The 14,901-nt window shown below is 37.6% G+C and overlaps 1 protein-coding gene across 2 annotated transcripts in view; it reads left to right on the top strand.

Annotated features, from left to right (window-relative positions):
• XRN2 (5'-3' exoribonuclease 2) overlaps window positions 1-14,901 on the top strand; it is an 84,071-nt gene that overhangs the window by 55,819 nt on the left and 13,351 nt on the right. For both annotated transcript variants that reach the window (XM_077750182.1, XM_077750181.1), the window contains 5 exons: window positions 486-565; window positions 1,757-1,813; window positions 9,505-9,573; window positions 9,665-9,796; window positions 10,788-10,915. In XM_077750182.1, the coding sequence (XP_077606308.1) occupies window positions 486-565; window positions 1,757-1,813; window positions 9,505-9,573; window positions 9,665-9,796; window positions 10,788-10,915 (466 nt within the window). The remainder of the gene's footprint in view (window positions 1-485; window positions 566-1,756; window positions 1,814-9,504; window positions 9,574-9,664; window positions 9,797-10,787; window positions 10,916-14,901) is intronic.

Raw genomic sequence — 14,901 nt, 5'->3', positions numbered from 1 at the left:
AGCACTCCTGGATCCCTTGGGTAAATTCCTAGCAGTGCTATTGCTGGGTCATAGGGGAGTTTTATTGTTAATTTTTTGAGGAACCTCCACACTGATTTCCAGAGGGGCTGCACCAGTTTACATTCCCACCAACAGTGTAGGACGGTGCCTGTTTCTCCACATCGGCACCAGCATCTAGAGTCTCCTGATTTGTTCATTTTAGCCACTCTGACTGGCGTGAGGTGGTATCTCAGTGTGGTTTTGATTTGTATCTCCCTGATGAGGAGGGATATTGAGCATCGTTTCATGTGTCTCTTGGCCATCTGGATGTCTTCTCTGGAGAAGTGTCTGTTCATATCTTCTGCCCATTTCTTCACTGATTCTTTGTTTTTCGGGTGTGGCCTCCTGGCTTTTAATGCTACTGTGAACATTGGTGTACAAGTATGTGTGTGAGTCCCTGCTTTCCATTCTTTTGGATAAATGATCAAGAATGTATTTTTCCACAGCCAGTGGACGTACCACCTGAACTATGTCATGGAATTCAAGGAAAGTTTTCTTTGGATGAAGAAGCCGTTCTTCCAGATCAGTAAGCATTCATTTGTGTAAATTGGGGCGACTGGGAAGAAGTTTAGTAAGCATTCTGTCCTTGTTGCCTACATGTTTTATTTTTTAGTAGTAGTGAAAAAACAAAACAACAACAAAAGACTTGCTGGACTATAAAAAAAAACTTGGAGTGAGAGCCTAGCTATTCAACCTAGTGGCTGTGTCACTGTGTGCAGGGAGCCCTGGGGGTTCCTAAAGCCTTTTCAGGAGATCCATGAGGTCAAAATATTTTCATGATAATACTAAGATGTTGTGATATTATTTGCTTTTCTCACTCTCTTTCTCTCTTGAGTGTACAGTGGAGTTTTCCAAAAGCTGACTGTAGTGTGATAAATATCTCAAGAGATTGAATCATAAGCAGATAAGAGAATCCAGCTATTAAGATAGATATTAAACCAGATATTAAAGAAATTTACAAAAATGTAAGACAGTGACACTCACTTATTTTTGCTTTGTAAAATACAGTTTCTCATTAAACATGTTGTTTATGTTATAGGTTTATTACTGTTATCTTTATATTAGTATTTTAGAAATTTCTTAGTTTTAATTTTTAAAAGGTAAATATTGATAGACATAACCATCATAAGCAAAAGCTCCTTGAGGTCCCTGATTTTTAGGAATGTTTTAAAGGGGTTCTGAGATCAGAGTTTGGGAATTCTTGGTCACAGAGTACGTGTATCTTCTTTTCTAGATAATATTGGATGGATTTCCAAAGTGATTACACTATTTCATAATCTCAGTGGCACTGTGTGAGAGGGGCTGTTCTGCATTCTTGCAAACCTTTGGAATTTTGTCAGTTTAATGGATGCCTATTGGTGCCTTATGGCTTACAGTTACCTTTCTCTGATTACTAATGAAATTGAATGTCATATGGTATATTAACCGTTTGGCTTTCCTCATCTATAAATTACCTGTTTTTTCTTCTGTTTGGTTTTTTGTTCCCCCGCCCTCCTACCTTGTGATTTGTATCCTTTACAAATTCTGATATGATCCTTTTGCAGAAAATAGTTCTCTGTTAAGGAGGTTACAAACAAGGAAGACAGGGTCCTTTTGAAAGATACAATTGGTTTATGTTGTTTTTGTTGGTGCATTTTAATGAGTTTTCTTTCCTAAAGTAACATCTTACTTCCACAGATCTAAAAGGTTACAACTTAACTATCTTCCTTGTCTTTAGAATAGTATGTTCTCCTGTCCCCATGTTACGAGATCTGACACAGAACACTGCAATCAGGTAAGTTTTCCAAAATTCATGTCGTTTGACCAAACAGTTGGTTTTGACAGCTACAGCTCTGTAACTTGGAAATAATATACAGAAAGATAAGAAAAGTTATAGAAAGATAAGAAAAATAAGTTACAAAAAATAAGAAAAAAGACCTGTGAATCACAAGGAAATGGCAGCTATTATTCTACCAGTCCTTTGAGATTGGAGAGTCCCTGTGTTGCAGAACTTGGAATGTAGCCTCTTGACTTTAAATTATGTATATTGTTAAAGTTACTGATTTAACAAGCTTGATTCTCAGCTTTCTGGTTTCCCCTGACAACCTCTAATTCTTCCCGGATTAGGAAGTAGGAGGTAGAAAGTGGGAGTTTCTAGGAGTATTTTGCTCTGTAGGAGCCAACAGACGTCTGCATCCCAGAGGCCCTCACAGCTTCCTTGTGTTGTAACAGTTTATTTTGATTATATTTACAGTTGTGGCTCTGCAGAGTTTAAAAACAAAACTATTACACGCTTTACTTTGGTTGAGATAGAATAAATTTATGGAAATTTTTACCACCAACTGTATAAATTTAAAGGGCTAATTTCTGCTACCTGGAAAACTTACATTTCATTTCTTGCATGATGACAGTATTTTCTGTGTGTAAAATATGATTGTTTAGAATTAAAAACCAACAAACTTACTATTTGCTTGTTATTGTATGTCATTACTAAGCTTGACGACAGGATTTTTGTTACCATTTTCTGCAGTCTTCAAGCAAGATAAGGCAAACACATCTTAGTAATTCAAGGATTTTGTAAAAGCCTGTGTGGGAAGACTTTTCCACTCATACTATTTTTCTGATTCTTGGGAAGCATTTTAGATTTTACATAGATTTATCATTATAAAGTATAAGCATGTTCATTTTCCTATCCTTAATTGATTTAGATAGCACCTGTGATTTTAGAAGGACTTTTATTTAAAGAAAACTGTCATGAATTTGGAAAATCTTTCTAGATTAATTGCATTTATTTATCTTTACACACGTTTTGTTTATCCTTACACATAAATTGTTGTAGTTCTTTGTCTTTGAGTTCTTCTGTTAAGGGTGGAGTTCAAATTGTGAGCCAAGCTCTTGAGGCCATCACAAATAGTCTGGTTTGGGCAGATCCAGTGTGGATGCTCTGTGTTAACCTTTAGGGTTTCTGCTTTACAGTGGTCCTTTAGGTCATTTAATCCCACTGGATCCATCTTCAAATTGTCGTTTGTTTGTACTCCTCCATTTTTCTGCATGTTTTCAAGGGCCTTTCTGTCCAGCTCTCTAGAAGTAGTTAACTCTACTTAACTTTCTAATTAGGATTGAGAGACTTGTCCAAGGGAGGAATTACGAAATTAACAAATCCTTTAACTTCTGTTCGTATGGTAGTGTTATTGTTGGTTGGTTGGTTCTGTGCCTGGGAGGCCTTTGGTGTTATTATATGGTATCCATTATGTTCACAAGATTATTAAGTGTATAAAGATAAATCTCTCAGTGTGTATATTCAAGTACATGTTGAAAATAACTTCATACTAAAATTGATTTGAGTTAATTTCCTAGAGATTTGTGAAAGATCACGTTAACTTTTACCCTATGGGGTAATTTTCAGTGTTTCTCCTGAGGGGTAATGAGGTTGATCCAGTTTACTGCATATTTTTGTGTTCCTTTGTTTGCTTGGTGCCTTGTTGTTTATCCCAGTGTTGTGTTTGCTCTGTAACTGAAAATCTATGAATGCATCCTCCTGTGCCAGTTGCAGTTATTTCTGTTTTGACTCCTGGCCTTTTTTCCCTTCTCTGGATGCATCTGGTATTCCATTCCACACTGGAGAAACCACTGAATGTAGGGGAGTCCTTCCCATCGCATAGGTCTTAACTTGCAGTAAGAAAGTTTATGAGAGAAGTTGTTGACGTATTTAAGTTCCTAGAAGGACTCTTAGAAAATAGAGTCAGTTGTGACCTACGAAATGTTTTATTCTTTTCCAATTCTGATCCCGTAAGTCAGTCAGTATATTAGTAGCCTTACTGTGAATAGGACTGAGTGATCTCCCTTAATTTTCCTCATCCCGGTTTTCACCATTGTAATTTGTTTAGCTATAATATCTCTAGAGTATTATTTGTTAACTTTAAATACATAAAATCTCATAAGTGTATAAAATCTCATATGATTTTAAAATTAAAAAGAAGTTATCTTCCTGCTGCAGTGGCACAATTTTCTGTTCATCTGGAGGAGTAGACAGACACACACACACACACACACCTTTGTATTGCCTCAGACTCAGTCTTCCATACTTCTTTGTCCAGTGCCCGTCACTAGTTTTCCTGGCTGATCTCCCTTTTCTGTCCCTGAGCAGTTGCCCAGACTTAGGAGCCTCTAGTTCTACGTTACACTCCATATGCTTGGTCTCTCATTCTACAAAAATCCCTATATCTACACCACTGTTCTGGAATTTTTCTCCCCCAATTATTTTTTATCCCGGGCTCTTCCCAGTGGGACTGTTTTATAGTTGTTTTTTGCCCCTTCATTTTATAGTTTCTTCTCCTGAATTATTGTAGTGACTTCCCAGCTGATTTATTTGACTTTACCTTCCCACCATCTCTGTTGGCATATTATGCTATAAGGCTTCTCTTTCTTAAGCACTACAGTCCTCAGAAATCTTTGCTCTATAGTGTGGGTGGAATTAAGCTTCTTTGCTTTTTCAAGGTCTGTCATGGTTTGCAAAGCCATGGCTCTGTGCCTGAATCACCACAGTTCCTCACGGAGACCTCCCTCCTTGTACCCATCTTCCCATCACTATCACACTGACCTCTGTACCTTCCTTCCATTGTTTGGAATGCTCATTCCTTTGTAGCCTATCCTTCATAGCTTTCCTTCTTTTCTACAAGGTGATCTATAATTTATATAATCTTCATGTATGTTATTTTCATCAGCAAGCATTTAGTTTTCTTTTTTTTTCTCTTAACACCTAGTTCTGAACCTGTGTAAAAGCCCAGTTGTTCATAGTGTTTATAGTGTCAACACCCAGTGTTTTCCAGAGACTTCTAGGAGCCCCTGTTTCTTCAGAGAAGTGTTTCTCGAATTTTCTGTATTCACCTTTGGATGAATTAGGCAAGGGATAGAGTGTTTTATCTCTTCAAGGAGGTTTTTAAAAATGTGAATTTTTTAATGTAACTATTACTGCAGTGTCTGTAAGGCTCATGGCTGGCAAGCAGGTAACTTGCAATCAAGCCTGGAGGAAGTGGAGTACATACAGTCAGTCACAGACTTGATGGTGAAAACTCTTGGGAGGTTTTAACTTCTACTGCCTGCTTAGCCTTTTCTGATAGAATGTCAGAAAAGACATCTTAAGTCCTATAAACTCTTTAAGTGCTTTAAAATGTCAGGTATATGAATCACGAAGTTTTCCCTAGAAGAACAGTTTGCATTGGTATGCTGATTTAGTATTAATTATAGAAGGTATCAGGGAAAGGTAGAGTAAAAATGTATATGTAACTTGATATTTAGAGCTTTCTGCTGTCTTTGTGAAGTATGCTAGTGCTCTCAAACAGTAATGGTACTTAAAATAGCATTTCTAAGGGTAATTCTTAAAGTGAATTGAGTTGGAAAGGGATGTTTCCCTTTCCTGTTGAGACTTTGCTGTATTTTCTTCTAATAGGGTCTAAAGTGCTACTTGTGATACAGATAAAAGCACTGCTCAGTTTTGTTATTTTCAACCATGCTTAGGTTTACAATTTTATATTTGTCCTTGGTGTGTTTGTGATGACAGGTGATTATGAAATAATAGGGAAGTTCCCAACCAAGGGAAGGGTCCATTATGCTTCTCTTGGGCAGAGCTTCTCTAGTGGGTAGAAGTTTGCGCTGGATAAGTCAGTCTGGTGCCACTTGGAAGAAGTGGTGAAAAATACTCCTGTTTACAGAATTAGATGAAGCTGGATGAAGCAGTGTATATCTAAACACAGTTCTCTTACTTTAGCTGGGCAGTCTGTTAATCTGTAATCTATAAGCTGTTCTGTTAACTCGTTTCCTCTGTGAAGGTGCTTCTGTCTTATCTCTGTGATACTGCTTTCCTTCCACCAATGCTCTCTACAGTTAAGCTCTTTTGCTTCTACTGGTAGAAATTTGTCAAAGAGTAATCTGTATTTTTTTCTGTAATGTTTTTCTTTATATATTTTATTCTAATAAAATAATTTCTATTAATTTTAGTTCCTCTGCCTCTAAGAATTTTAATTACTTACATAAATAACCTGAAAAAAAATGAAGGAACTTTAAAAGCTTGGATCTCAATAAAGTTTCCCTTTAGGACTTTGCCTAATGAGTTCCTGCCTCGTTTATGTGTTTCTCTTTTTGGAGATGTTTGTTTAAGTTGTGGCTGATGTTACTACATTGGAAAAGTACAGTTGAGTTGTGTTTTGGCTTCATTTGTTCCTTAACTTCTAAGGTTCTTAGTGTATATTTTTGGGAACAAATTTCTAAAAGAATATCGAAACCAGTGAAAGCTTAATTCATTTTAGGAGACAATAAGGCTTCAAATTGTTCTCAAAGGTCCAAGGGAATAGAATGCTTTAATCTTTGAGATCAAAGATTATCCCTTATACCTTCAATAGGGACTTCCAACTTATTTTTAGATGCACCTTTTCTGTCATCTAATGGTTTGTTTCATCCCTATTAAGTATATAGAGCACTCTGTGGAGTTTGATTCTGAGAGGAAGTAGGGGAGATGTTGAAGATTTCTTTTTTCCTATTACCTTGAAAATGTTTTCCCTTTTAGAGCATGAGCATGAAGGATAGATTGTTTTGTTTTGTTTTGATGTTGATTTATTTCAAGAGAGAGTGCAAGCAGGGAAGGGACAGACAGAGGGAGAGAGAGAATCACAAGCAGGCTCTGCTCTGTCAGCACAGAGCCCAGTGAGGGGCTTGAACTCATGAACCTCAAGATCATGACCTGAGCTGAAATCAAGAGTGAGACGCTTAGCCATCTGACTAAATCACCCAGGTGCCCCAAGGATGGAATTTTTAAAGCAGTTTTATTGAGGAACAGTTGACATACAATAAACTGTGTATCTTTCATAAATGAATTGATCTGTTTTCTCAAACACTGGTTTTAGCAGTCTCACTAAATCTCTGATTGTAATAATTGTCCTTCAGGAGAGATTATCCCTGTGACCCTGGGGTTATCTCCTTACCTCTGCTATTTCTTTCACTTAGCTTCCAGTCTTTCTGCGCATGACTTGCAGATCTGCATCCTAAGCCCTCACCTCAGTATGATCTTCATTCCACTTCCAGCCCTGCCATTTCTTTTGCCTGCCCATCATTCCCACCTCAAGCACACATTGAAGGCCTTTGCCTAGACTGTGTCAGAGACCTTCTTTGGTTCTCTCCCCCTGCTCTTTTACTCACTGCTACCAGGAGGTTCTGTTTAAATTGCCTCCTTGATTATATTTACTCCCTCACTGACTGCCTGAAGCAGCTTCATGTGTTCAGAATAGCCTCTTGGTGGCATTAACCCAGTTCGACCAGCCTATCTTCCTGCCCGTTTCTGTTCACACACGGTTTTGCTCCAGTCTAGCTCTTCTCAACTGAAGTCCCACCTGGGAGTTAAGGCTCGAGAACTTAAAGCATTCATTGCATGTAACCAGTTGGTTTGTGTCGTCCTGCTTCTTTAGAATGGAAGTAGTTCTGAATCTTCCTTGGGAGAATTGAGGTTGTAATCACTCAGATCACTTGCATACAGCTTACTTTTCTTCCTCTCTCCCAGATCCCCTTGAGAAGGCTGCTCCACTATTCCTTGGTCCTGGGACCCCTTTCCACATCTTGGTTACATTTATTTCCTCTCCTATTTGGTAACCAGTCCTGTCCCACCTTATACCAAGGCCTCTTGGATATTGTTTTCCTTGGTCCCAGGTGCAAGAATGCTCTTCCCTCTTCTCCATACATGCATCTTTGATCCTACGCTCACAGAGACTTGCATGAAAGGTATATGCACACACATTGTTTGACTTAGCATCTTTTCTGCACCTGTTGTTGTCTTTTCCACTATTTTCTTATGAAAATGTTATTAAACATTTCCTATTTATCAGAAGGGGAGGCAGGCTTGCTCCCTGGCCACCATTTGTTCCCCGACGCTACCCTGAGACTATGTGTGCCTTGGGAACTCTTAAATCTTGTTTGATAAACTGCCGAAAAGCCCTGCTGACACAAAGATACCTGCTTTGAGACACTTTAGTTGCAAGTGTTGCTTTATTACTGATTTTTTTCTCTTTACTTTGTACCTGGAAGGCCCTAATGAACCCCTGTATTTAACATTTTCTCTGCCATCCTCTTAAACCTATAACACTGCCCTAAGCCACCTTGCCCAGTAAAGAACATTTGAGATAAAGGCGGTTGCCAGTGAAGAGTGAGTTGTAAGAGGAATGGATTGAGTAAATGAAGTATTGTTCAGCTGCTCTTGAGCTCAGCATTTTTATTATAAATGAAGTTATTTTTCTAGACTTAAAATATAGTTAAATCCTAGTGCAGTGAAAATGGGCCCTAATAATATAAAGTGGCAGTATTTAAAGAGAAAAAAGTTAGCTGTCTAAAATGTCAACCAGTTCAATAAAAACCTTTATGAATAAACCTTTTTCAACTGATGGCAGGCATGGAGGAATTTTGGAAATACTAAAAAAAAACACAGAGAAGGAAAGGCGATGATAATACAGAGAACATCACTGATAATTTTCTGATGAATATATGTCTAGTCTGTTGTATATGTATTTTCCCTGTGTCAGTAGGTATTCTCTTACTAAATTTTTTGAAATGTCAATTGAGGATTCCGTTTTTAGGGAGAACGTTAGTTTCTTTAACCACTCCACTATTACTCATACACTTAGGTTTTAATTTTTAAACATGAATACTGATGTTGTGAGTATTCTTAGGTATAAACCTTGTATATATCCAGAGTCTCAACTACTGAGTCAAAAGGAAAACTTGTGTACTTACCAGGCTTTGGGACACACCCACCCCACCAGAAAGGAAGCTTGATCCAGCTTATACTCACAGTCCCAGGGTACAGACATAAAATAAGCCTCTCTGTAGTTTTCCAGTTGTGACTGTTCCTCATGAAAGAGAAACATCCTAATAGAGCATGATACAGTGTTCCATCTGGGAAATTTAATGCTTTTCCCCCCACAGGTTATTTGTGTTCACCAGTGTTTTCCCACAGATTATTGAGTTTGCAAGTGTTTTGGTGGCATTTGCATCTTTTCTTGGGACAAGAGGTAATCTTGCCTAAGATGCTAGAGGGAAAGTGTTTGCCATGCACTAAACAGAATGAAAAGTGAAAGGTGTTTTTAAAACTTTTTGTTTGTTGTTGCATCCTCTTCCATCTGTCTTCAGTATCCTGTTGGTATTTCTTGAGAGTTGACCTGTTGGTATTTCTTAAGAGTTGAGGCAGGGTCTGTCCCTTTTCTGTGGTCCCCCACAGTTAATGAGAACATGGCTCTTCCCACACAGAAAATTGTAGGAAGGCTGTGTACTAGCAATTATTTTGGGGAAGGAGGTGTTTAGCTGTTTAATGAAACTATTGGCTAAAATAATTTTTGGAAAAGACTTTTGAATTTTATTTACTCTTTTTAAACATGAAAAGTACCTCAGTTTAAAACAGTTAGGCTGAGGTAATATGAAACCATTAAATTGTATTTTGCTCTCTTCTAGTATTAATTTTAAAGACCCACAGTTTGCTGAAGACTACATTTTTAAAGCTGTAATGCTTCCAGGAGCAAGGTAACAATGACGCGGCTATTAAATATAAACTGTCTAGTTTTATGTTGTACGAACAATGTTTATCCCAAAACTGGTATTTTCAATTTATCAGAAAACCAGCACCAGTACTGAAACCGAGTGACTGGGAAAAGTCCAGCAACGGACGGCAGTGGAAGCCCCAACTTGGCTTCAGTCGGGACCGGAGGCCTGTCCATCTGGATCAGGCTGCATTCAGGACTTTGGGGTGAGTGGTAGGTTGCTAACCTTTGTATATTTTGATTTTCCTGAATCATTCACCGGCATTAGGTCAGTATTTATGCCTCAGATACTTAAGAGGCCTAGTTGGCAAATATTTTAATGACTTGATGCTTTTATGCTCTTCATTTTTTAAAATTCACTTCCGTTTCTTTCGTTTATGTATTATGCTTTATGTATGTATTACTTGAGAATTCTGTTATTTTCCCTTAAGAGGTTTTGCTGTCTTTCTGACAACTATTTCAGAGTAATAAAACATTTTACCCTCAAGAGAGTTTTAGCTGAATTAATGTGCAGCAGAATCTGTTTTAAGTGTTACTCAGTATGTTACAATATTTGTAATGGGTAATACATGACAGGTATGTAATATGATACATGATCAGTATAATAACTCTTAACTTTGATCCAAATTCCTACTCCTTGGAATTTATCTTGAGAAAATAATTTTAGAGGAGCATAAAGTTATATGCCCAAATCTCTAGTGCATTGTTATCATCACTAGTAATACTGAATGGGAGGAATGGTTTAGTAAACTAGGAGATGTCACCATGGTATTCTATAGGTATACATACTATAATTTTGCAGACTATGACAACTATAGGGAAATGTTTGATATAATTGAAAATAGCAGGATATAGAGTAGCAGTATATACAGTGATAGCAACAGCATCAGTCCCTAAGGTCAAAACTGAAATATGATACAAAAAAGAAAAGTAGACTCACTTTTTGCATGAAGTAATTAATAAATAATAAATAATTACCAATTAAGAATCTTGGTGTGGCAAATGAACATGTTCTGTCACCATTACGATCTGTGGTACTGTTTTGAACTTTGTTAATTATAAATCTTTTAAGGTTGTATTCTCTTAATCAGATCTAGTAGTAAGGAGACCACTACTAACATTTATTTAATTTGTATCAGTTGTGATGTGGTGACTGGATCTGTAATTTGTTTTCTCGTTGGTGTGGTCCTTTTCCAGCCATGTTATGCCAAGGGGCTCAGGGGCTGGCGTTTACGGCAATGCTGCACCACCACCTGCGACCTATCAGGGAAATTTATACAGGCCACTGTTGAGAGGACAAGCCCAGATTCCAAAACTCATGTCAAGTAAGTTTTTATTGGTTGATTCTTTTATATGCTAAATTAAATATTACAACAAAGGTTGGTTAATCTCATTTCTAAAAAGATTTATCAGGGCAGAGATAGTGGACTTAAAAAACATAATTTAGAAGAACTGTAAGAGAATGCTTCATGTAAATTCTTTCAGATTCTTTTATCTTGGCTTATGTATAGTTAATTGAATAATATGAACTGGATTTCCTATTTTCATCTATAACTCTACTAGAGTGAACATATATAGAAAGAAGTGTGTGGAGAGATTGACTAATTTCTTCAATACAAGTATTGGGGTAGTTAAATCAGGTGCTAGATAATTGAATTGCAGCCTCTTAATCAATTGAAAGATGACAGTATCCCTTCCTCACGATGAGCATATTTTATCTCAGGACTACTTAAGAATTGCTTTAGGGAGTGATACTCCTTTATTAACTCTGTGGTTCTATTGAAAATCTCAGCCTTTCCTTAACTCCTTATAACCATATTGTGTGTACAGAAGTGGTTCAGAAATGTTACCCATTGAAAATAGTTACATGGCATTTGAATTGCAGTGGAAAAAGGCAAGAAAGAAGTCAATAGATTTCATAGATTCTGTGTTAATTTTAAACTGTATCCCCATATTGTTATTTTTGAGTTCCATGGCCATGTTCATGTACCAAGAAAGTAGAAGTCATGTGCCAGGTTCTCAAAACTATTTTCTTTCTAAAGTCATTCCTTGTTGTCTGGTCATTACCCAACCAAACAACAGCAGCGTGGCAGTAAGGGGATGTGACTGTAGCAAGATGCTAACATTTGTTAAATCTAAGTGTCATTTAAGTTTCTTTCTGAATGCTTGAAATATTTCTTGAAAATTAAATTAATAAAAATAGAGGAAGCTGCTCTAAGAATCTTTTTAAACCAAAGTTGTAGGGGCATCTGGGTGGTTCATTCGGTTAGGCGGTTAAACACCTGACTCTTGGTTTTAGCTCAGGTCATTATTTCACAGTGTGGGAGTCGCTGGCAGTGGGGATGGAGCCTGCTTGGGATTCTCTGTCTCCCTCTTTCTCTGCCACTGTCCCATGCATTCTGTCTCTCTCAAAAATAAACATTAAGAAAGTGTTTAAAAGGGGGGCACCTAGATGGCTCAGGCAGTTAAGCATCTGACTTCTGCTCTGGTCACGGTCTCACAGTTTGTGAGTTCAAGTCCCGTGTCGTCGGGCTCTGTGCTGACAGCTCAGAGCCTAGAGCTGCTTCAGATTCTGTGTCTTCCTCTCTCTCTGCTGCTCCCTCACTCATGCTCTGTCTTCTTCAAAAATAAACATTAAAAAATTTTTTTTAATTTAAAAAATGTAATCAAACTTGCAGTTATCAAAGAAATACCAGATTAATGTGAAGATTGTTGGTTGGGAAGTATTTATGATATGCGCCCATCACTGTTTGTATGCCAAATAAGTTCTAAACCCATATTTTAACCTAAAGCCCACCCAGATTTTCCTAATCTAGTACCTGGGAAGAAGTAGATTCTAAAGGTCTTATTCTTTCTCAGAGCCCTCTGTATTCAGTTTATTCTCTCTGCCTCTGCCTCTGTCTCTCTTCTCTGTATGGCTTTTGCTGTATGGCCTGAAGTTAAATGGAGCATTGTTAGACTCCATGAAAACTGTGGAGCTCAGCGGTTTTATCCTATTTAATGAAACACAGAAGGGGTACAGAATTTATTGGGCCTGTGGGGATCTGTTTGGTGCAGTACTTAGCTCCTTTTTCCCCAAGATTAAGCAAGTAACATTTCTGTATATTTCCATATATATACTGTCAAGCCATGCCACATACACAAAAGTCTCATCCCTTTGAAAGAGCTATCTGTGCCCTGAAACTTTACCTGTAAATGGTGAAAGCACATCCAGCTTATTGGGTTTTTTAATATGTTTATTTATTTTTGAAAGAGAGAATGTGCATGTGCTTGCTCACGCATGAGCAGGAAAGGGCCGGAGAGAGAGGGAAACAGAGTCCAAAGCAGGCTCCAATCTGTCAGCACTGAGCCCAGTGCAGGACTTGATGGCATCTGAACTCACAAACCTTGAGATCATTACCTGAGTATATGTTGGAGGCTTAACTGACTGAGCCACTCAGGGACCCCTCCACCTTATTGTTAAAGCCAGCTGTTTATTGACACATTCGTTCCCAGTTCCTTTTTTCTTACGGCTCTTCACCATGTACTTCTATCCATAACGGTATCACTGCTTCCAGATTGGGAAAAAAATTGAGATGCAGAATGCTAGAGCCAAGTATAATCTCTGCAGGTTATTTCTCAAGATGATGGTTATGTGGCATTTCTGAGGTTGTTCCATCGAGAAAACTTTGAGAGATTTGGAAAGAGGTTTGAGTAGCAAAGGTAAAAGCATGTCTTCTCCATGACACAGCTTCCTTCCATTTCATGTTTCCTAAGGCCCAGTCACTGGGCTTCCTGTCACCATAATCTATCCAGATTACCACCCAGACAGCTACTTAAAACCTTTTAAAGTCTTTTTTTTTTAACTTAAATTTATTTATCTTGAATTTATAAATAATAGTATATCAGTACTATGTGATGTTACGAGTTTGATGTGCTTGTTGTGTTTTTTTTTTCAAATATACATCAAAATAAATACATAACTGTGAAGATAAAAAGCTTGTTCACAGACCCCCAGAAATTGATCTTGTGTGTCACCTGTGGTATACACTTTCGGAAATGTTGCCTAGATCATTTAGGGAATCCTAGGCCCACACGAGAATCTGTAAAAAACGATGGATACTTTCACAGAAAATTACTCTCTCAGCGTGTGGTTTGTATAAATCTGAGTGCTTTGTTCTCAGGTCCCGTTTTAGTCTGGAGGATCCTTCTCCAACAGTAAGAGAAAGAATGAAGCCAGTTCTTTTATTTATCAAGGTCACACCAGAGGAAGAGAATTTGATGTCTTTCAGGACCTACAAATTTATCATTCTTAGAAATGCCTTCTTTAGAAACAGTTATCTCTTACTGAGATATGTGCATTTTACTTCAAATAGTGGGGTTCCCTCTCCCTTTTTGATTACTTTGAGTAACTCCTCATTTGCCATTGTTACAGTTCTTACGAGATGTAATTTGTTTGTACATAGAAAGAGACTTTAATTGAATCTCACCCAGCTAGTCACTGTTTTAATTACATCATTAAAAAATAGGAAATCTGTTTTATAAAGTAGGCATTGAGTTAGAGTAAAAAACAAGTGGCCCTCTCTGTATGGTGACTTCTAACATTGAGCCACTTGAGGATCAGTGCTGGAACTCTATATTTAATATATTTTCAAAGGAGAAGTAGGAATGAAAAAGCTTATGGGAAAAAAGTCAGAAAGAATATACCATTTAAATTGAGCCTACAGTGGGGAATTTGGGCTTAGAGAAAAAATAAGCTTGAAGTACATGGCAAAAAGTCAGGTGGTAGTAAGCTTAGAATNAAAAAAAAAAAAATGGTACAAAATTCCGTAAGCATTAATGGAGGCAGATTATGAGGTTGGAGAGTCTGTTTTTTTCCTCCATAGTTTTAGTGGCATTTTAAATGAACTTTAACTGTAGTTCATGTTAATTAAGTAAATTGTGGCAGGTAATAAAACAGACACCCATAATCCCATGATCCTGCAATTTTAAAGCAGTAATTTCTTTCATTATATTCTTCATATATGTAATTTTTGAAAATTTGCCATACATGTATTTTCACATATACTTCTTACTAAATGAAACATAGAGTTCTGGATCACCAGTGTACAGTTTGATTAATTTTTATGAAATGAACACACTCAAGTAACCACTACTCTGGTCAAGAAGTAGGGGAGCGCCTGGGTGGTTTGGTTAGTTGAGCGCCTGACTCTCTATTTCAGCGCAGGTCATGATCTCACAGTTGTGAGATCCAGCCCTGTGTGGGGTCTGCGCTGTGAATGGAGCCTGCTTGGGATTCTCTTCCCTCCCATCCTCTGCCCCTCAGCTCCAA

The sequence above is a fragment of the Crocuta crocuta genome, unplaced genomic scaffold (assembly GCF_008692635.1).
Source record: "Crocuta crocuta isolate KB4526 unplaced genomic scaffold, BGI_CrCroc_1.0 scaffold209, whole genome shotgun sequence".
Lineage (NCBI taxonomy): Eukaryota > Metazoa > Chordata > Mammalia > Carnivora > Hyaenidae > Crocuta > Crocuta crocuta.
Note: the sequence above shows the minus strand (reverse complement) of the source record. Positions and strands in the feature narration are given on the sequence as shown.